Here is a 21,425-nt window from a genome sequence, read left to right as displayed (position 1 = left end):
ATTACTGTAAACTGTTGTTAACTTGAATGAGGAGTCAGAAGTTACTGAGAAAACACCTCATTTGTCTGCTTGAATGCATGGGTGTTTGCAATGACTGTTTTTATTACAGATTTTAGTTGTGAAAATTATGCACTCCTGTCAATCTCTTTCATTGAGTTTGACTTTAAAAAAATTGCTGTTGAATGGTCATATTGTGCAATCCTTCTGTAATCCTCCACTGTTTACTTTTCCATAACTTCAGTGGGCACTGGTTTTGTCATCTTTTTACTTGTCTGCTATCATTAGTAAGACTAAGCTTTTTCTTTCCACTGTAATGCTTGGAGTTCCTCATTGCTTCCCTTTTACACATCTGTCTTATAAGTTTAGTTACTTTGTATAAGTAGTCTAACAATCTTTACCCATATGTTTTTTGTGTCTTGCTTTATGATTCCTTACACTATACCTGCATCATCTGCCTTTTGTGTAATACTGAAACACTTGAAATCCTAAATGCATTTATCTTTACAAGGTCCCTATGCAACAGAACCAACTGTTGTTCTGCAGATGTGGGGTGAAAACATGAAGAGAGTAGCCAGTGTGGCTGAGGACTTCAAAATGTGGTAGCAGAATAGGGGCTTCAGCTTGTCTCCCACTTCTAGCATGGAAATCACTCAGACAGCTTTCCAGTTATTCAGAAATTGCTTTACATGAGTGGAGGTGTTACATTGTAGTACCTCCATTAGCATGTATACATTTTTAAACTTTGAACTCAGTCATCTTACTTAGATTTTGGATAATGTGGATATCTCTGTTCTGTATTTTTAAGTGAGAACCATACCCAGGAACCCTTCCTTAATTTGACATATTTTATGTTGTTTGTGGGATCATGGCTGGAACACAGTATTTTATTAATCTAGTTTCCCTTGGCTCTCAGGTCAAGGTTTTAGAATTAATTCCTCTATTGCAGCAGTTTTTGTCAGTCAAACAATGACATGAAAGGAGATTTTATACAAGTGACCCATACCAGAAATGTGAAGGGCACAGGAAAAGAAAGTATCTGTAAGGATTATTGGAGTTATGCACAAATGTAACAGAGAAGCTGGTCACTGGTAAAAAAGGGGAATGTAATAGGAAATCTAAAAAGAGAAGTCTTGGAACCTAGACTCTTTGCAGTGAAGTATTTGTTTTTTTCCAATCAGCACAGAAAGTAAGGTTCTGCTTGTAAGGACTGGCAAGGAGCTTCTCAGAATTTCTGCAGGAATGCAGAAAACAAGAGTACTTATGTCACAAGAGTTTACCATCTCAGTCTTAAGCTAATAAGAAAACTTTTGTAATCTATTTTGGACTTAATTTGTCTTAACCTGCCAAATTTGTAAACACCAAATTACATAAGTTGTGAATATTTTATGAAAGCAAAATACTTGGCTATCTCATCAGCCATGTTTTCCCCAGATCATTCTGTTTCCTTTTATTTAGTGAGAGGAATAATGTTTTTCTGGGTATCAATAATTAACGCTTTGAGCTAGCCAAACCGTAGCTACAGTGTAATGGTTGACGTCAATGTAACCTAATATTGACTAAGACCTAATATTCAAAGAAATGTTGTGAATAGGCCGGTTTAGAGAGAGTAGTTCTTAGCTCACATTTAGTTCACTTAGCCTTTGATTTCTTTTTCCTATGACAGACTCTTTTCAAAGAGGTTTGTAAATCTCCATACAGCTGTTTATTTCTCACATTGTCATCTGTTTTGTTTACTATTATTCTAATCAAATCCTGTATTTTCTACAATGTGGTAGAACAGGTGAACTGCCTCAGGTTTCTTTGTTTTGCTTGTTTTTAACACTGGATGAACTGCTACTTACTAATTATTAAGAGGAAGACTTCAGACATTAACTTTACCTGATGGAGGATATCTGCTGTGGCAATGTATTCAGTAGATACCTGCTGTCTTGGCATGCACTGTACATTGCCCAGCTGCTAAGAATGTAGCATCGTGTTATGGTTTTATACAAATTTAAGACTGCTGTTCAGAGTTATCAGAATGGTGTTAGAATGTATCAAGAGCATGTAATTGAATTACTGGTACAAGTCTAATAATTTTAAACTCAAGTTTTTTAGAGGTCTTAACAGAAACATATGCAAAACTATTCCTCTTCACATCATCTGTTGGTGGCTTTGGGGAAGCAGATGAATGAAAAGAAAATGAACATAACCAGAGATTTCCAGTGTATAAGACTGGCCAGTATGGAAGTGTTACTGATCTGATACAAAAAAAAATCTTGAAAAGCAGGGTCTAGGAATGCAATGCTATTAATTGAGGGGCAGTTAACAGAGATTGAATTTCAAGTTACTGGCATCATCATCTAAAGTAGTCGTTCCCTAACTTACCCAAGCTATATTTTATTACTGTATTATTACTGCTTCAGAACAGGTGCAACTGCTGTTCTGGCAGGCCCTTTCTCATCTCATGTTCTCTAGACTGATACTGGGCTTGCTCCATTGGTATTACTGTTTTTATACATCTGCTTAAATTGAGCACACTGTTTCCTCTTGTATGATGTGGGTATGACTGATGCCCTGTCTTGATACTTCATGATTTTTAGCTGTCCTTAACTATCTAAAGGTTAGCTAAGCAGGAATATCAGAAGTCCTTTTCTTTGTTTCACCAGATGTTAACTTGGTTCTTGAACTACTTGTTTCTTATGTTTTCTAACTTGTCTTAACCAAAGACCAACTGTTTTTTAGTACCATATATAAAGAGCGCTTACAATGTTGTCTTCATACTGTCCTTTTTTATTTTTAATTTTTTAGGGCTTACAGAAAGGCAAATTATTCTCAGATGTTTAAAGTTTTCATAATAATTACCTGAATTTATTTTGTTCTGCCCTATGTTGAATAGAGTATCTGTGCATTAGTTCTGTGTTTGCACAGATATTCTAGAAAGAGATAAAGTGAAGAAGGCAGGACTACATTTTCAAAAATGAACTTTTGGGCTATCTTTTCCCTTTTTGAAATCTGCTTTCCTAAGGTAACTGTGTTCAAGCATCCCAGCACTTGTGTAATCTAAGTCAATAATTATTGTTGAAAATACAAGACACAACACTGAAGCTTCTGGTCCAGGTCCATGTCAAGCCATTCATAGAACAGTGAGCTCCTGATTCCTATACACCCTGTGTTATTATGCCTTCTCCTCTATTTTGTCATTAAGTTCAGGAAATACGTATTTCACAAAATACACTGCTTCTCACTTCATATACCTGAATGTTCATGTCATCAAGTAATGAAAATAGCAAACACTTTGTGAAGCAACAGGTAGGCAGAGTGGATAAAGATAAGTATTACCTTACTTGTAGCAGCTGAGCCTGTAAATAATTAAACAATTACTGTTACTGTCAGGTTACTTTTTCAAGGTTGTGGTGTTGCTTACTTAGTGCTTTGAGGTGAAGAAATAGCAATGGAACGGGACTACGGAGTTAATAACAGGACTGATTTGTACACAGTGTGAATGAAAACAGCCTTTTTGAATCTCCTTTAATGATATCTACACAATTGCATAATGACTTGGGAATACACTTTTCTTAATATTCAACTGCCTATTAAGTAAGCTCAGGAACTAGCCGTGTAGATGAAAAACAGAAAGTATCCCAACTGAATACAAATATTGTGTAACAGCAACTAATCTGCATATTAATTACAGGTACAGAAATGGTGAGAGTTAGACTTGAAATGTAGCTGATGATTTGAGTCTGCTCCAAATGATACTTGGCAGGGGATGATTGTTCTAGTTATATTTTAATTAAGAAATAATATGGATGGGAGATTTTAATGGAGTTAACTAAGTGATATAAATGCAGAAATACAACTGTACAAATGTATTACAGACTTTAATACCTTCAGAGAATCAAATATTGAATAGATCTGTTACAACTTACTGCTCTATTCTATTAGCAACCAAAAGTCAATATAGCAAAAAGAACTCTGTGGTATTAGAACCTTTTGAAAATACAAAAGCTAGTTTTCAACCAAGTGAATTGTTCACTAGGAAATTTTATTTGTATAATTATGAATAATCATGTATTTAAAATTCAGTTTGTTGTCTTGACAAAAAGGTTGGGGATCAGTAAGGAGTATATAAACAGTAGCAGAATTTCCAACTCTAATACTTTAAAGTTCACTACCATAAAACTTTTCCATTCAGCTCTTTGTTTAATGATCATTAGTTCTGTGACTTCCTATACCAAAATCCATGACTATGAATGTTTTTAGCAAGGTGTGAATCCCTGACATTTTAAATAGGGGTTCTGGGTGCAAAAATCAAGGGCTGTGGTTTCATCCTTGCTCTAGCAATGACATCTCTGATGACTGAGTGAGTCACTTAATGCCCATCTCAGTTTCTCATCTGAGGGGAAGAAATAATTGCGTCTCCTTTACTATGAAACCCACATTAATAGTATCACAGAATGGTTTGGGTTGGAAGGGACCTTAAAGATCTTCTAGTTCCAAGCTCCCTGCATGGGCAGGGACATGTCCCACTAGACCAAGGTGCTCAAGGCCCATTCAGCCTGGTTTTGAACACTTCCAGGGATAGGGGAGCCACAGCTACTCTGGGTAACCTGTTCCAGTGTCTCACCACCCTCACAGTAAAGAATTTCTTCCTAGTATCTAACCTGAACTTCCCCTGTTTAAGTTTTAACCCATACCCTTTGTCCTATTACTACAGTCCCTAATGAAGAATCCCCCCCAGCATCCATGTAGGCCCCGTTCAGATACTGGAAGGCTGCTATGAGGTCTCCATGCAGCCTTCTCCAGGCTTTGTATAAAAGCCCACTGTGTTATGCTGAGGACTTTGCAATGAAATCTGACATGTAGAGTTTACAATAGGAAAGACAAGCTCTAACAGTTACAAAAGGCAGACAGAGTGGTGGGAAGAGAGAAATAAATGCCATGTCAGTAGCTGCCAGGGCATTGTGGAGCTTAGGGGCTCTCTGCAGGCTGGGGATGGTGAGGTTGGCTGGGAGCCTTGGCCCACTGCCCCAGCTAAGGAGTGGGGCAGCTTGGGCCTCAGGAAACTCCTTAGGGCTAGGCTGGGCCCTGGGACATCAGCCTGTGGGTAAGGACAGGAGTCAGGCCCAGTCAGGGGAACCAGCCACGTGTTGGCTGGGCTGGTGGGTCCCAGCTCATCAGGGCATGTGGCTGGTAGGACTGGGCTGTCAGGAGCTGGTGGCTGTGGGCTTGGGTTAAATAGCATCCTGGGCAGCAGGCAGGGTGTGGGGAGACTGTGGTGAGAGCAGAATTTCAAGGTCAAGGAATTTCTTTGGGGCTGATCTGAATAGCTCTATGAAATGAGTCACAAATTATCCCTATTTAAACATTACTCTCCTGGAAGTGTCACTGTCCTAAGTGTCGAGCTCTTTTCTCTAAGTGTGCAATGCAGTACACATCTTTTGATGCTGAATGCAAAACATCTGATTCACTGTAGCTAAATTTGCCAGGGAATGAGGTCCAGTTATGCAAATACAAAGTAGCTTTTATCTTCTGTCTGGTTATTTGCTTAGGAAGTACTGAATTACTGTTGCAACTCTGAATAATTTGTCGCTGTTGATACAGCCACATCATGCACTGTGCTGTAATTGCAAGTAAGAAGATAGAGCCCACACAGAGTCTAACAGAGAATAATCTGATAAGCTAATTAAGTTCCAACACTGAGATTCTCTAAAAACAACTCTTGGTCTCCATGTTATGTTTTTAGTGTTACTCTGCTATCCCATGCTGACAGATTCAGTGAGACTGCTTTATTAGCTCAGTACTGCTCTCAGGAAATGCCCATACCTTTATGTCCATCTGCATCCTCTAGATGATCTCACAGCTATGTGTTTTGACCTTGATGTTGGTAATAATCACTGAACCTGTGTCAAACATCCATTGCTTCTATAATGGATATCTCAAAAGGGAATTAATGGCAATTAATTTCCTGCTTAGTGGTTTATAGGCAAATAATCTATAAACAAGATGTTTCAAGCTGTTGGACCATATAGAGTGCTTGAAGCACTAATGTAAATCTGTGGGTGCAGTTCAAGTGCTTAGTATTTGCCTCAGCACTGAATTTTGCTGCTTTCCCTATGCTTGTTTAGCATAACTCATCAAGTATTCAGGAAGTCATTATTATTATGCTGTTACTGAAGGCATGGTTATGGCACAGTCTGATACTTTTCTTATGATATATTTTAAACACTGTGCAATCTGGGCTGGCTTTTCCTCTTATTTCCATTGACTTTTTTTGTGCAGCATCCATGACTGTAGGACATAGCAGGCAGTTAGAGAGCACAACATCCGTGCTGCAGCATCCGTGTGAGACTGATGTGAATTCCAGTGCATGTGACTCATCAGTTAGCTTAGTGCATCTGAGGCTCCTTTTTAATTTCTAGCTCTCCAAGAGCCACTTACTGACAGAAGAATTCCTGTGATATATTAAACACTCATTGAAACATTGGTTCACAGATAGTGTGGCAGCTCCCTGCAGATTCTCTATGGTGTATTTTGTTCCCTTCACACTCGATAATTATTGTCTTGTTACATTGTACTTCTCAGTGCAGGTTTGCTCAGATAATTAATTCTAGTGATAGTAAATTAAAGTTGTACATAGATTATGTTGATACCCAGTATGAATTGGATTGTACTAACACATCAAAAGGTCCTTTAGTGTATGTGTGAAAAACTCATTTATATGTAGCTCTAAAATCTCATACATAGGAACTGTATACACAGGGATTGCATACATAGGGACTGTAGTGATAAGGGATAACGAGTTCAAATATAAAAGTTTGGATTAGATATAAGGAAGAAGTTCTTTACTGTGAGGGTGGTGAGGCACTGGAATGGGTTGCCCACGGAAGCTGTGAAAGCTCCATCCCTGGTACTGTTCAAGGCCAGGCTGGGCAGAGCCTTGGGTGATATGGTTTAGTGAAAGGTGTCCCTGCCCATGGCAGGGGGGTTGGAACATGATGGTCTTAAGGTCCTTTCCAACCTTAACTATTCTATGATTCTGTGATTCTCTTGGCAAATATGCTCCTTATATGGAAGAAAAGTATAGCATATTTGATGCAAATACATGTTTTTAAGATGTAATGTTAAGAAGAGTATTATTATCTAGTAGTCAGTATGGAAGCTGATAGAACATTCTGTTTCTATTATTTCTAAAGAAATGTGGCCAAGTAGGTGCTTAATGTCATCTATCAGTAATTCAGGAAGGCTGATTTGCTTTTTTCAGAGTATTTGATAACCACAGCTGTACGCTGACTTCACTGTCAAATTGCTTAAAATTAACTAACCCAAATACTTACATTGCAGGAGGCCCAGAAGATCAATGGTGGTGGAGATACACAGGCAGATGGGGCCTGCAAACCAACAGATGAAAAAGAGGAGAATGTGGCAGCAGAAGTGGGATGGATGACCTCCGTGAAGGATTGGGCAGGAGTCATGATATCTGCCCAGACATTAACTGGCAGAGTACTTGTAAGTTTTCTATGATTTTTCTACTGTCTTATTTTAAAGAACCTCTTTTTAACAAACATTATATCCCAGCAGATATGGATTGGTTTGATTTTTGATTGGTTTGTTGCCTCAGTGCTAAGTCAATCCCAATTTTCTCTTTTGGAAGTAAAATAGCAGACTAATTCCCACTGCAGGAGAGAAGCAGAGACAGCAAGTAAGAAAAACTGAGTTCCAGCCCAACCCCAGACTATTTCAGTATTCTGGCACCATGATTTTGAGCTGTGCTATAAACACTGAGTTTAGTAATTTTGTATCATGTCACAAAAGTATAGGCCTATTTTGTCCAGAAGCAAATTTGTGCTAGCAAAAATGGAAGCCAACTTGGAAAATAGGCACAGCATTTGGAATGTAGGTAGCTGTCAGAACTGTAAAATGAAGACAACTTGAATTGACTATGCAGTGGGATTTGTGGTACTTTCAATAGATTAGTAATGATTTTGTATTCTCTTTATTTTTTCTTAAATAACTTAGGAAGTCCTTCTAAGATGTGCACAGTTATGTAGTGAATAGAGTCAGAAATTGGATATTGGTAATATGTGGTTTAAATATCCACTGAAAAAGCTTTATAGTTTTCACTTAATTTGAATATGATTATTTTATAGCATTGTCAAATCATACTTAACTGTCAAGCGTTTTCTGTGGAGTTCACTGCATTAAATGGTGTCTCCTGTGCGGTTTCGATTAGTTTCCTTGTTAGAATGTATGTACTTACAAACTAACAGATAAAGTGATTTAAATCCAATTTAAAACTCCTAAGTGTCCCAGTGGGACTTTGGAACTAGTTTGGGTTAAACTGAAAGCAGAATTTTTGGTGAGGAGGTATTTTAGTGTTAGTCATTCCTGGTCTATACAGTAATTATTTAGGCAGAGGGAGGCAAAGGAGGGAAAACAAACACAGTGAAAAGTTGAGGTGGCTCAATTGCTACTGTCTGGTTTAATTCTTTGAGAATATTATTTTGATACTTTTTTTTCCTAAAAATACCTTTTGCCCATTTCCTAATGTTAAATGTTGTTTTATCAGTAGCTTGAAAGCACCCTCCATTGTTACAACTGTATGACCTCTAAGTGAAACTGACATATTCATCATATGAAAAGCAACATACTGATCTTTTGCATGTTTTCCTGACATCTTAAAGCCATGCTTCTTAACCTGATTTAATGTATGAAGGCTAGAAATCACACAAACCCATAGTCTTATGCTACCAGGTTTACAATCAGAAATTGGCCTGTGTTGGTTTTTACTGAATTATATGTGAGCACAAATGCAAACAATCAAGGTCAAATCCTAAAATATTTAAGACATTTTACTGTGTATGATACTGGGAGAACGTACACAATTCCATTTGATGATCTGGCTATTACTTTTGGGTGGGGTTTTTGTCCTTTAGGTTTTTTGGTTGGTTGAGTTTGGGTTTTTTTTTTGGTTCTTCTTACAGTTTACTCTTGCATTTTATAAGGGACTATTTTTTTTCCAGAGTTTTTGTAGAGAGCCAACATCAGCAGTCAGATTATTTCTGAGGGTATATTTATATTCTTTTCAAGGTATAATAGCAGCTATTGTACACATCTGGGCTCATCAGTATGAGTAACCATCTGAGAAATAAGTAGTGTATGCAGTCAGTTAATTTTATTCAGTTTAGAAAAGGAGGTGCATTTATTTTAATATAGCACTCATCAGTTTCAGGGGTTGAATTGATAGGATGTAATTTTGGAGGACCATTGCCAGTATGAACCTCGATTGTTCATCTTCATCTTACTTTATGGTTATATTTGCTAAAGGTTATCTGCTTCAATGAACATTTGGCTACAGAGAATATTCACCTAATTTGAAGATATAAAATGTAGCTAAGTCAATACTTCTATATTTTTTTTCTTTCCCATGAAGAATAATGAACCAGTGGCTTTACAGGGGTATGAAATAAAAATTTCAGTGTGAGATACCTGCAGCTAAAGAAATTGTTAGTTATTTGCACTCTGAGAGTTTAAAGTAAAATCAATCCTGCACATCCAGTGTCTACAAAAGAAGTTTTAAAAGTGGTCCACTGAAAATGGTGAACTCTTGGGGAAAGAGCTGTAATTGACCTTCATTTCAGCGCAGTTACCTGAAGGCTTTTGTGTAACTGCTGCCTGGGTTTATTTGACAAGTGCAAGAGACAAATTACCTAAGTGTTGAGCAGATATCAGTGTAAAGTAGAATTTTATTTGTGTTTCTGCTCATGGAAAACCCGCTCATTATTTCTACTGGACAGTAATTTGCTCCAAAGAGAATGTTAGTGGAATGTCCATTGTTGTTTGTGGAACTGAAACAGAATATATTTTTAGACCCCCCCCCCTCTACTGAAGTCTGTCACCATATCTTTGACATGTCTGGTCAAGCTTTCATATCTTTCCCTGTAACCTTACAAAGCAAGTTCCTAATTTATCAGATCAGTTTGTCCAGGTGCTTTGTGAGTGTTGGAACAAATACTTTATATAGTTGCTGCTCCTCTGGTTACCCCTTTAGTATTTGAACTTCATGGCTACCCACAGGTAAAGAAATTAAAACCCAACAGTATGGAAAATTTATTTTTACAGGTCACAGCTTCACATCTGTGTAGTTGTAGAACAAAAATTGGACCTTTCTATTAACATAGGACCATTTGCCTGATTCTGTTCTGAAATCAAACTTTTTTTCTTTAGACAATAGATGCAAATCAGTAGGCAGCCTTTAAAATGCAAACTGGAAGGCTATCTTCTACACTGTAGCTGTAGAACTAATTTTTCCGGATAAGGAGCATATTTACCAAGAGAATCACAGAATTCTAGAATAGTTAGGGTTGGAAAGGACGTTAAATCGTCTAGTTCCAATCCCCCTGCCATGGGCAGGGACACCTCACACTAAAGCATGTCACCCAAGGCTCTGTTCATCGTGGCTTTGAACACTGCCAGGGATGGAGCATTCGCAGCTTTCTTGGGCAACCCATTCCAGTGCCTCACCACCCTAATAGCAAACTTGTACTTTGAAACTTTGAAAATAATTTTGGAAAAGATATTTTTCAAATCATGTGTTTCATTGTATCTGCTGGAAAGAAAGGGATGTTGCTTGTTATTGAAGATCTGATTGTTCAACTCACTAGGGATAGTTAGCTAAGTGATTAAACCCATTCCCAAGAACAGTAGGGGCTCTGAAATCTTTGAAACGGATGATTCCCCTCCACACTAGTTTTCTTAAAAACATTTAATTCATTGGTGCTTGTAGGAGAGGCAAGAGTTCTGTAACTGACATAATCATCTCAATCTCCTCTCCCATTCCATTGATAAAAGAGAAAGAATTAAGTTTAAAGTCTAAACAAAGAAAAGAGAAATTAAAACTTTCTCAAACCCTGAAATATTTTGCTTTTGACTTCAATTAAATGTTCTGTTTTAAATAAAAGTGAATCAACCACTTTAAGTGTCTGAAGCTTTCTGCAAAACTCGAGAATGATGTCTGAGCATGCCAGCAGTATTTGCTGTGAGCTGTGGAAAAGAACCCCAGGCTTGTCATTTAAATTTAGGCAGTAATTTTTACATACACATGTTAGAGCTAACTAGGTGAAGCCAACAGTAAGGGTATTGTGCAAGTTAATCTCTGTATATAGAAAAAAGTCTCACACATTCTCTGTGGAAGTGATTCTGAACACTGGAAAAATCACTTATCTCTCTGGCACAAAAGCTTCTCATACTGATGCTCTTGTGTAAAACTCAGTGCTTATTTGCACCTACTCTCTATTTTTTTTGAGCACAGAAAAGTTAGTGCTGCCAGTTTCAGCTCCTTAGAGTATTTCTCTATTAGCTCTAATAGAGAACCATTAGGAAGCAGATTTCCATTTTTGTTTTCAGTCTCTAGGACAGTTTTAATTTGTTTCTGGGGAAGGAGGATCATGAGAAACAATAATGGGAAATTTACTTGCTAAATAATTAAACTATTTTGAAACCAATTTTGGATTTTTTTTTCAAAACATTTGACCATCAGTTATTTTATCATGGTGTCAGCTGAGTGTGTCAGCATGTAATTCTTGTCTGTTAATGGCAGCATGATGAGATCAAATAGATGTTAAAGTGTCATGCACATGAAATTGTGCTAATATTGCATTCTTACTGCTTTAGGAGATAAATTCTACACTTGACATTTCAGAATTGGTTTTTGCAGAAAGGAATAGTCATAATACACAGTTCTTTCTGAAGGGCAGGCTTTGGAGGAACATGTTTGGAGTGTAATCCAGAATGTCATTCAGTTAGAAACCCTTTTGGTTTACTGAAGTAGGGCAGAAAACTGAGCTGGCTAGGCATGGTGTATACAGTTGTGTAGTCAGAATGTCCTTTTCTCCACATTCTTTAAGTTTTAAAAGCACAACTGGAACTTAATGCTGTTGGTGGCACAACATTTGAAAATGTGACATTTGCTTTTAAAGAAATGAAAAATTTCGCATACTTTAAAAAAATGTGTCCATATTAAATTTCATAAGCACATGATTTAAGAACATGCTAATTGAGCTTCTGGTTGCAGCTGATGTTGAGTGGCATAGATATAATAACAATAAAAGGAAACAGTGTACTTCAAAGTAAATTTGTATTTCCCTGAACAGATTTTAAGTGTTATATAATGCTGTAGATGGTGGAAATATCAGATAAAAATTTGTAAGCTGAGTTTCTTAAAGAATAGACTCACTCACAATAAATCTGAAGAAGCAGGAAATTAAAGGTGTTTATGAACTGATTTTGCTTCCTAAAATAACTTTTAAGTGTTTGAGTAAGAAGAGACTTCCTTAATTAGGTGAAGTGTTTACTATATGAGGAAGTCATATATATACACACACACACACATTGTTGAAGTTACCACAATTCAATCTGTGGACAGCCCTTTAAAAAGACAAAGAAAAATCATAATTTCAATTGCAAATCCAGGAGGTAAAATGGTGGAGCAAATTGTTCCTTTTTTAACATGAACTGTATGATGAAAACCTTTTTTAGATTGGGAGCATCAAAGGAAAGAAATGAAAAGCCTTTTTGGGGGTTAAGGCAATTAGAAGAAAAGAGGGGAGGGCTATTAGTGGCTGTAGTACATAAATTTATTACTATGTTATTTATTTAGAAGATTTAGATTCTTAATGTTCTTAACACTAACTACATTGAAAAAATCTGAAGATGAGGCAGTGGTATATGAAGGTGCTTTCTTAAACTAACAAGTTACTATATGTTTCCCAGTATACATTAAAAATGAAGTAGAAATTTTCTGTAAAATCATTTGGTTGGAATGTATAATTGTTGCTACATTAGCTTTATTTATCAAAAAAATACAGCAGATATTCTTTTTTTTTTCCACAATTCCGACTGTCCACATGTTCAAAGGCTGAAAAATGCAAGTCTTACAAATATTTTGGCAAGATAGAGTTTTGAAGCTCATAATAAAACCCGGGGCTAGCCTGGGACTTGTAACCCTGCTTGACAATTGTTCTTGTTTTCCAGGGTCTACACATTGCAGGTTCTGAGAAATTGGTGTCAGAACTTTAGAACCATCCAGTGAATAGAGAGTGCATTAAATGTTTACTGTGGAAAGATTTAGGGCCTTGACTTCTGAACAACTGTTGAAAATGCTGGAAGGCCTCACTGCTTATTCAGGGAAAGATAAGAGTGACATCTTTCCGTGACTCTGAAAATATAAGCCTTCAGGTTTTCTAACCTGCCTATGATGATCACAGTTTGATTTAAGTACACGTGGTACTGAAAGGAAACTAATTTGCAGAACTATTGTTCAAACATTCTTAAGTGCAAGTCAGTTATTTTTACTTAGATGAGACAGGACTTGTCCATAAGCATGTCATGAAGAAGAGATTCATTAAAACCAGTATCAATCAAGAGTACCCTACAGGGAAAGCAAACATACATGAAGCAATGTTATTAAATGTACTGGTCGTTGGATGTTTTTTACATGCTTTTGTTCATTTGCTTGGGTATTTTTTTAAATTTTCATCAAAGAGAATTGCTTGAGAGCTGATGGAGTGTTTTAAAAAAATACAAGTAAGGAAAACAATTGGAGTTCTAAATATATAAGTAATTATAAGAGATTTTCCTGGGAAAAAAGCGAGTGTGCTATATATACTGTGTGGTGGGTTGTTTCTTGGGGTTTGGGGTTTTTTTTGCCTTTTTTGGTTGGTTTTGTTTGTGTTTTTTTCATGAAGGAGAGGATTCACATTCTTGTAACACTGAGGGGAATAAAAAAACCTCCACCACCTCTTGCAATAAGTTACAGTTGCCTAGCAGCCAAAGTGAAATTTAGCAGCACAGGAATTATGTGGGGTTTCTCCGTGCTTCCAAAGGCAGTTCTCTTGTGACTTTAATGAGAATAGGTGCTCAAAGGATAATTTGGTACTCTTGACAGATATGAATTTGGAGAGGACAGGTACATTTGTTATACATACAGATTTTTTCAACAGTGTTCTTGACATTATCAGCTATTTTACTAGATTTGCAAAGCAGGAAGAAAAATCGTGAGCAACCTTGAGTATGCAACATCTGAGAATTTAAATATGGAGTTTGACAAGCTTTCTCAAGGATAAACAGAGCTCATAAATTTTCTTTTTCTTTCCCTTGTGGGGCCCTGTCATCCTGGTGATGTCTTGCAACATCATGTGGAATCAACCTACCTATTTCTGTTCTTAGGATGCAGTTAATCTGAGTAAGACTTTATTTAGACTAAAATGTATTAATTGACTTGAGAATAGAAACTGAATGTTTTCTTCAGTGATTCAGTCTTTCATACTCAAAATATCACAAGCCTTTTACAGATTAAACCTGATATTGTTTTTCAGCAGTAAAGCATGTACATTTTTGGAGAAGAGGATTTGTTTTGTAGAGTATTGATTATGACATAATTTTTCGTGTATATTTAAAGAAAGTTTAGTGTGGCCTATAAACTTCTCTAGTGAGGCAAAAATAACTACTGCCATATTTTCCCTTGCATTGTTCTCTAGGGTTCTGAACTAGAGAAGGGAGGCTTTCTCAGCCTCCAGGTCTGACTGCACAGGCAGAAACCACAGGGGTGTTCCACATCATCAGTGATTTAGATTATGTGTTGGACAATTTTACTGCTTAAATCTGTATATACCCACATCTTAAGTACTGTGTCCTTATTTTTATAACGTGAATGAAATAATAAAGGGCAAAGAAAGGCAACAAAAGCAATAAGGATACAAAACAGCTGCCTTAAATGCAAAATTGCCAGAGTGGATTTTTAAGTGATTTTTTTGTTTGTTTTTGTTTTTACGTGAGGATCAGTTAATGTCTGCATGTTTTAATTAATTTAATTTAATTTTTATACGGGGAGATTGTATAAACCGTGTCAACAGGTAAACTGCATTGGTCAAATGTGCAACAGGCATCAAACAGCTATTACAGAGTATGGAAAGGGGAAGTCTCCCAGAATATCTATTCCAATCACTGTATGAGTAGAATGGGCTGCAGAAAGTTACTATTCTTTCCTGTTATTCCTAAAAAGCATCTGTTACTAACATGGTCAGAGGTTTGCCTCTGTGCTAGACAGACAATTAAACTGACTCTGAAGGGCATTTTTAATGGCTTGCAGTCATACCTTCTAATTGCTAGATCAAAAGTTGATTAGATTAATAGAGAAAGGAGGCATCTGGCTAGTCTGAAGGGAGTGATGGGAAGCATTTTACCTTTAATACATAGTCTCCTCATGAATCTTGTTTATTTACCAGTATGTGCATTTTCAAATCTATGTGTAGCACATTTTTTTGGTGGTTTCTTTTTTTTTTTCTATTTTTTCTTTTTTTTTTCTTTCTTCCCTCCCCTCCCCAAGTATTCTGAGATGGAAAGAGCTGCATATGCATTTTAGATTATGTATTATTACATCTGTATAAAAGTTCACCTTTACTCACCCTGGTCAACAAAGAAGACAAATGTAAACACTAAATGGTATAGTCTTCTCAAGTTAGGACATTTATATAAGACACAAAGCTGTTGAGAATGTATCTTTCAGTGTGGTAGTGTAACTGTTCAGACCCATTCATTGCAATTTTTCAAAGATTATAAACTGTCTGCTAATGTTATTTATTTAGATACTGTTCATGGGGAATAGCTTGGATTTCTCTCCTCTCTATTGAGAAATGGACTCTTAAAAGTTATTTTTCATCTTTTATAGGCCTTGGTGGCACATAAATGAATCCAGGAGATGTGTTCTAGATTGCTTTAATCTCTTGTGACAGTGATGTGGGCTATTTCCAGGGTTTCCATAGGAATGTGAACAATGCTTCTCCCTTTGAGTTCATGAGATAATGATAATGGAATAGAGTAGGAAGTGTTGGGTAAATCTTGCTGGTTTCTATGGTAACTGCAGTTAGTTTAAGTTCCATTTATGTATTTTCTTTTTCAGAATATTTATTCAGAATATCTATTATTGACAATAGCATGTATGGTTTTGCAGAGTGGGCTTCTGCCTAAAGTGGTGTGAAAAGTTCTGTTAGTGTACATGTTTCTTTAGCACTGATGTATTCAGTTCTGTGACGTAGCTGTAGCCTTTCTGGTTGTCACTACACCTTTAAGATAGCCACCTTGTGTTTGGTGAAATTGCTATAATTTCAGTAAATCTTAAAGAAAAAACATAGTGGTTAAAATAATAACAAAAAAAAGAACATGCTGATTTCTCAGTATAAGGCAATATCTAAGAGCAAGAAATGACTTTATTATCAGCTATGAGATTGAACTTTGTCAAGAAAGGTGGCATCGACTTGCTTTTAGTGTTAATTTATACTAATCTTAAACCTTCTTTTCTGTTCAGTTTCCCATGAAGTGTATGTTTAATCAAACATTAATGGTATTTTTTCTCTTCAATTTTACCAATTTTAAATACTGCTAAGTGGAAATGTGTTAAGTGAGCATAAGATAGATGTACATGCTAAAATAAAACCAAGAAAAGGATACAAAGCATGTTTCATAAAAGAATGATATGAACTATACTGAGACCTGGACTTAATTTGACTTCATTAGCTCAGGAAGTAGTGAGACAGAAAATTAAGTGTATTCATCATGCATACAAGTAATGCATATTTAACCTTAGTTAAATTGCTATTTTTTAAAAGCCTTCTTTTTGTAAATCAGATCTCAGTATAGTCTAATGTATGCAGTTTATGTGGTGTTTCACTCATTTTATAGCTGCTATTGTGGGAGTTGCTTACTGTAAAAATATATTCAGAAATTGTGCTGCAGTGACTTCTGTGAGCTCCAGGTAGATGGCCATGCATGTGGAATACATTCTGATACTATAATAAAGCATGCAGCTTTTTCTACAGTGGGAATAAACAGACACTGCTAACATCTTTAACATCTACCACTTTTTCTTTTTTTTTTTTAAATTGAGGTATTTGTGGCATTCTATCATTAAAATGAAGAACAGCATTAAAATTGAAGAACAGCAGTGTTGTGTCAAGCTTTGAATGTTATGATTATTTGGAAGAAGTCAAGAGCATGGTTAGTATTCAGACAGTTACAGCAAAACTTGCTTAGGGAAACTGCGATTGTAGGGAGTAACTTTTGTTATGCAAGTCTTTCTTGTTGAAAAATATTTGTAAGACTGTATTGCTATATTAATGTAAATCATAAGTTAGGAAAATTCCTTACTACTTCTTTATTAGATACAGCTGGAAGAAAAATATCTAAACACAGGAGCATTCTTTCGGATAATGTTGTGTTGCTTCCTCATCATGAAAGTGTGGTGCAGAGGAAGTTTGCTTTCCACCTAGGCTGCTGACAATAGTCAGATATCAAACAAAAAATGTGGACACAACTGTTGTAAATAGAGCGTATTTGCAAAAATCACCAGAGACATGTTTCCCCTTAAGGCACTTAGTTTGTTCCCATGTAAAGGGCTGCTCTGACAATGCAGTGGATCATTTGTTTATTTATTTATTTTTTCTCATTGCATTTAGAGTATTTGTACTCATAGTCAAATCACTGATGTGATAGTGCATATTTTTAAAGATAAATCTGAAGAGCTCTTTGTGCTCCTTTGCAATTAAAGATTTGTCCGTGCCTTCTAATGAGCTGTAGAACTACTGACTATGGCCATGGAGAGAGGGACTCACAAAACTTACTTAATTGAGGCAGTGTAGGTACAGAATGAAAGAGGAAACATAATCTTTCTCTATTTCTAGTCCAGTCTTCAAGAAAATCTCATTTCAAACTGGGTATTTTTTACTGCTTAGAATGGGATTGCCGCATTAGAATCTAAGGTGAAAAGTGGAGCCTTATCCTGCCTTACATAGACAGATACTATTCACTGCATGGAAACTAAGCCTTCCAGTTCTGTCAGATGCCCACAGTCCTCTCATTGAAAAACATGCAACTCCTACGTACTGTTAAAAAACCAATTTATGCCTGTCAGGGTAAAATCTAGCAAAAATTACTTCTGAAAGGAGATGAATAGATTTAGTAAGGCGTCTGATCATTGTGATACACAAAACGTTATACTGTCATAAGCCTGCTGCAGAGGATAGCGGAATGTTAAGGTTTTGCATGGAGATGCACTGTTTTCTTTGTTATTGTCAGCCATTATATTTCATCCCATAACATGCATTCTGAAGGTACTGAGAAAGTATAGCCCAGTATCTTGGTAACAAGTGAGAATATATCATCTGCATTCCTGTGTAAATGCAAAATGCTTGCATAATCTTTTTGAGCTGTCAAATTTTATAATTTGTCCTTTTAAATCAGTTCGTCAGGGAAAGGAAGGAATTATGACCTTGTGGCTTTGGTTACCTCGGTTTTGCTTTTTAAATCTGTTCTACCCAAATAATGTAAGGTTAAAGCTTGCATAGAGAATTTTGAACTGAAAGAATAAACAGAGCACAGCAGGTGATCTGTATGTGTTTTGGATGTCATTAGACTGGATAGTGTTGCAAGCTACCATTTTTTACTCCATGCAACAGCTTAGCAACTTTGTATATGTAAACAGAGTGAGTAGTTTGATCATTTTCAGTTTGCTGTTGGAGAAGGCTGTGAAAAGCAGCTAAGAAAACCAACCCAGCCGTTTGTAGGTTTACAGTGCATATTTGATGTTTGTAACTACAATAGAAAATTTTTATGGGTCTCCAGACTGGAAAAGACTGTCAGCCACTGACTTAATCCATTGGAGGAGTTAGTTGGGCAGAAAACTTTCTTCTTTATGAAGATCTCAGCCAGAGCATGTACAATAGATGGTACAGTCTACAACAGTAACTCTTAATTTTTAAGCATTTTCTGTCACCCTGGAAAAATAATGTGAGCAATGTGATTCAGTAAATTGAGCACAGGACTGGAAGTTTGACATGGTTTCTGTTCTCAGGTATAACAGCAGCTTAGGTGATTTTGAACATGTAACTAAACTTGCTATTCTCGCTTTGTTTCTGTGCAAGCTATGATTAAAAATAATTACCCATGCTTGTAAGTATTATTGAAATCAGCTTTTAAGAAGTACTGAAAACAAGAGTTATTTAGCTAAATTTTCTTCTAACTCTTTCAATGCACTTTTTCTGGTCCAGAGTACATTTCTGTCCTACATAGATAAATCCATCTAGTATTGTCAAAAATATATTATGTCCTATTTATATAAATATGTATATCCTTAACACACATATTTGTATGTATATATATATGAATTATTTTTCCTTCTATATTCTGCAATTGAAGGTGGCATATCTATCAAAATACTTTTTTACTATACAGGCTGTTTTCCTTAGTGGTTTTATTATGTACTTCTGCTTTTTTTTTGTCTTGGGCCTGACAGGTGCAGACAGATAATCAATGTGAATTTTTCCTTGCCATTCAGTCCATTACAATCATTATGTATTCTCTTGGAAAGAGCCTTGGGCATCAACACTAGTAGCTCATGGTCTCTTTATAGCTGATGGCTCATGATAGGAAAGACCTATTTTTTAATGATGCACTTCTGTTCCATATCCAAAACAACTGTTTTTCTTCTACAAAGCAAAAGCCTGCCTATGTGAGAACTTTTCTGATTTCTTTTAAGAGAATGTATCTTGTGGTTAAAACAAAATTAAAAAAATCTTGAATCTGGTTTTATTAAACTTAAGTGGTATTGCTGGTTAAGAATTAATCACAAGAGCTAATGCACTGATATTGCATTACTGGGATAAACAGAAACTGAAGTTTAAAAGCTTTTGGTTTGCCACAAAGTAAGCATTGGATTGAGACAGACTTCAGCTTGGTTAGTTAAGAATATTGACATTAGATGCTTGCACGTATAAGGGAATTCTCTATTGTCTTTTTGATTATTTGGAGAATGAGAATTTGTGACAAGTTTCAAATATATATATATTCCTTTTTTGTCACACTTTTGAATTTGTATGCTAATTATAAACTTTAATACTTGCTGTTAGATCTCATTTACAGGTACAGTGATGAGTGTATAGGAATCCTTCCCATTTTGTTTTAAATAAAAGATTTAAATAAAGATTTAAACAATTTTTAAAAATTTAAAGGTTTTTAAAATAAAGATGACAGCAACATCTGACTCAGCATGAATATTGGCATTTCAGTGTTATTTAGGTATTTATAAGTTTACCTTTATAAAAGATAAAAATATAATATACTGCAACTAGTATAAAGTGTGTTCATTGCAAATTAAGCATCACGATTGGATGTGGTTTGCAAGGTTAGGATATCAAGAATAGCAGGCTTTTTTTAAACAATTATGATATTATGGTCAGGAATTTCCAGTGGCTTAATCAGCAACAGAGAAAGCGTAGAAAAAACAGTTTAAGACATTGATGAAATGCATATGTGTTTGACCAATAGAATTTTGAAACCATTGAGAGCTAAACTGATCAGTTTTCAACACTTTCCATAGTGTTATGTACTACAGTGTACAGCTCCTTAACTGCCTGGCTCTCCAGGAAAAAAATACAGGGGAAGTATTTTAAAGATATGTACTGTAGCCAGTTCCAAGTGATGTGGGTTTTGTTTGTTATTGTTTGGGGTTTTGTTTGTTTTTTTGTATTTTTGTTTGTTTGGTTTTGGGGACTGGGGAACGTGTGGGTTGTGGTGGTGTTAGTTAGTAATCTCTTTAACCGGGGCATCACCATTTGATATTGTTAAATTCAGACTCCAAAATTCCCAAGCTTTCAGCAAATAATGGGAGCTTGAGGATTTAATATGTAATTGCCACTAAAATAACCTACAAGAGAATTTTGTTAGCTATATAGAAAGCTCTCTGTTTACCATATGGGAGGCTGGTATTTTTCTAGACTTACACATTACTCTTAATGAGTATTTCAACTAGTTTGCTTGTCAGGTTAAGTAATTCACTTTTATTGTAAAATTGGCCTTTTAACTTACTAGCTTTTCTTATCTTAAATTTGTAATGGATGAGTAAATTAGCAGCATGGATTGTTGTTTTAAACACTACTCCACAAAACCATGGTTCCTATGAATGTTGGGCTATCTCTGCTTTAGGAGAGCTGGTTGAGAGATGAGAAAGGGAGCTGCTTGTCAAGGAAACTTTTTTTGTAGGGGATTCTAATCCAGTAAAGTAGATAATCAAATTGTTTTTAACTCAAAGGCAATAGCTGGATAGTGACTGTTTTACTGTTTCCAAGCCTTCAGTTGTGGTGGTGTTGGAGGCTGGGAAAGAAGTAAACCTGTTGTCTTGCATATTGTCTTAAACTCTGGCAGACTCTAGGTAAGGACAACAAAGGTACTACTAGCCTTGAAGATGCAGTTAATTTATGAGATTTATTAAGAAACCTCAATAAAAACTTGGAGAAACTGTGACTTGCTTTCATCTCTTGGGTTAGAAAGAGAGTGGTGCACCTTTGCTTGTCTTGCACCTTCAGAAAAATATGTGCATGCCTATTCTTTCCTAA

At 36.0% G+C, this 21,425-nt stretch overlaps 1 protein-coding gene across 26 annotated transcripts in view; it reads left to right on the top strand.

Moving 5' to 3' along the window:
• Positions 1 to 21,425, top strand: part of KCNMA1 (potassium calcium-activated channel subfamily M alpha 1) — a 488,118-nt gene that overhangs the window by 120,506 nt on the left and 346,187 nt on the right. For all 26 annotated transcript variants that reach the window (XM_005152689.3, XM_005152687.3, XM_005152685.3 and 23 more), the window contains exon 2: positions 7,327 to 7,491. In XM_005152689.3, the coding sequence (XP_005152746.1) occupies positions 7,327 to 7,491 (165 nt within the window). The remainder of the gene's footprint in view (positions 1 to 7,326; positions 7,492 to 21,425) is intronic.

Source organism: Melopsittacus undulatus, chromosome 8, assembly GCF_012275295.1.
Source record: "Melopsittacus undulatus isolate bMelUnd1 chromosome 8, bMelUnd1.mat.Z, whole genome shotgun sequence".
Taxonomy (NCBI): domain Eukaryota; kingdom Metazoa; phylum Chordata; class Aves; order Psittaciformes; family Psittaculidae; genus Melopsittacus; species Melopsittacus undulatus.
This window is presented reverse-complemented; position numbering and strand designations above follow the sequence as displayed.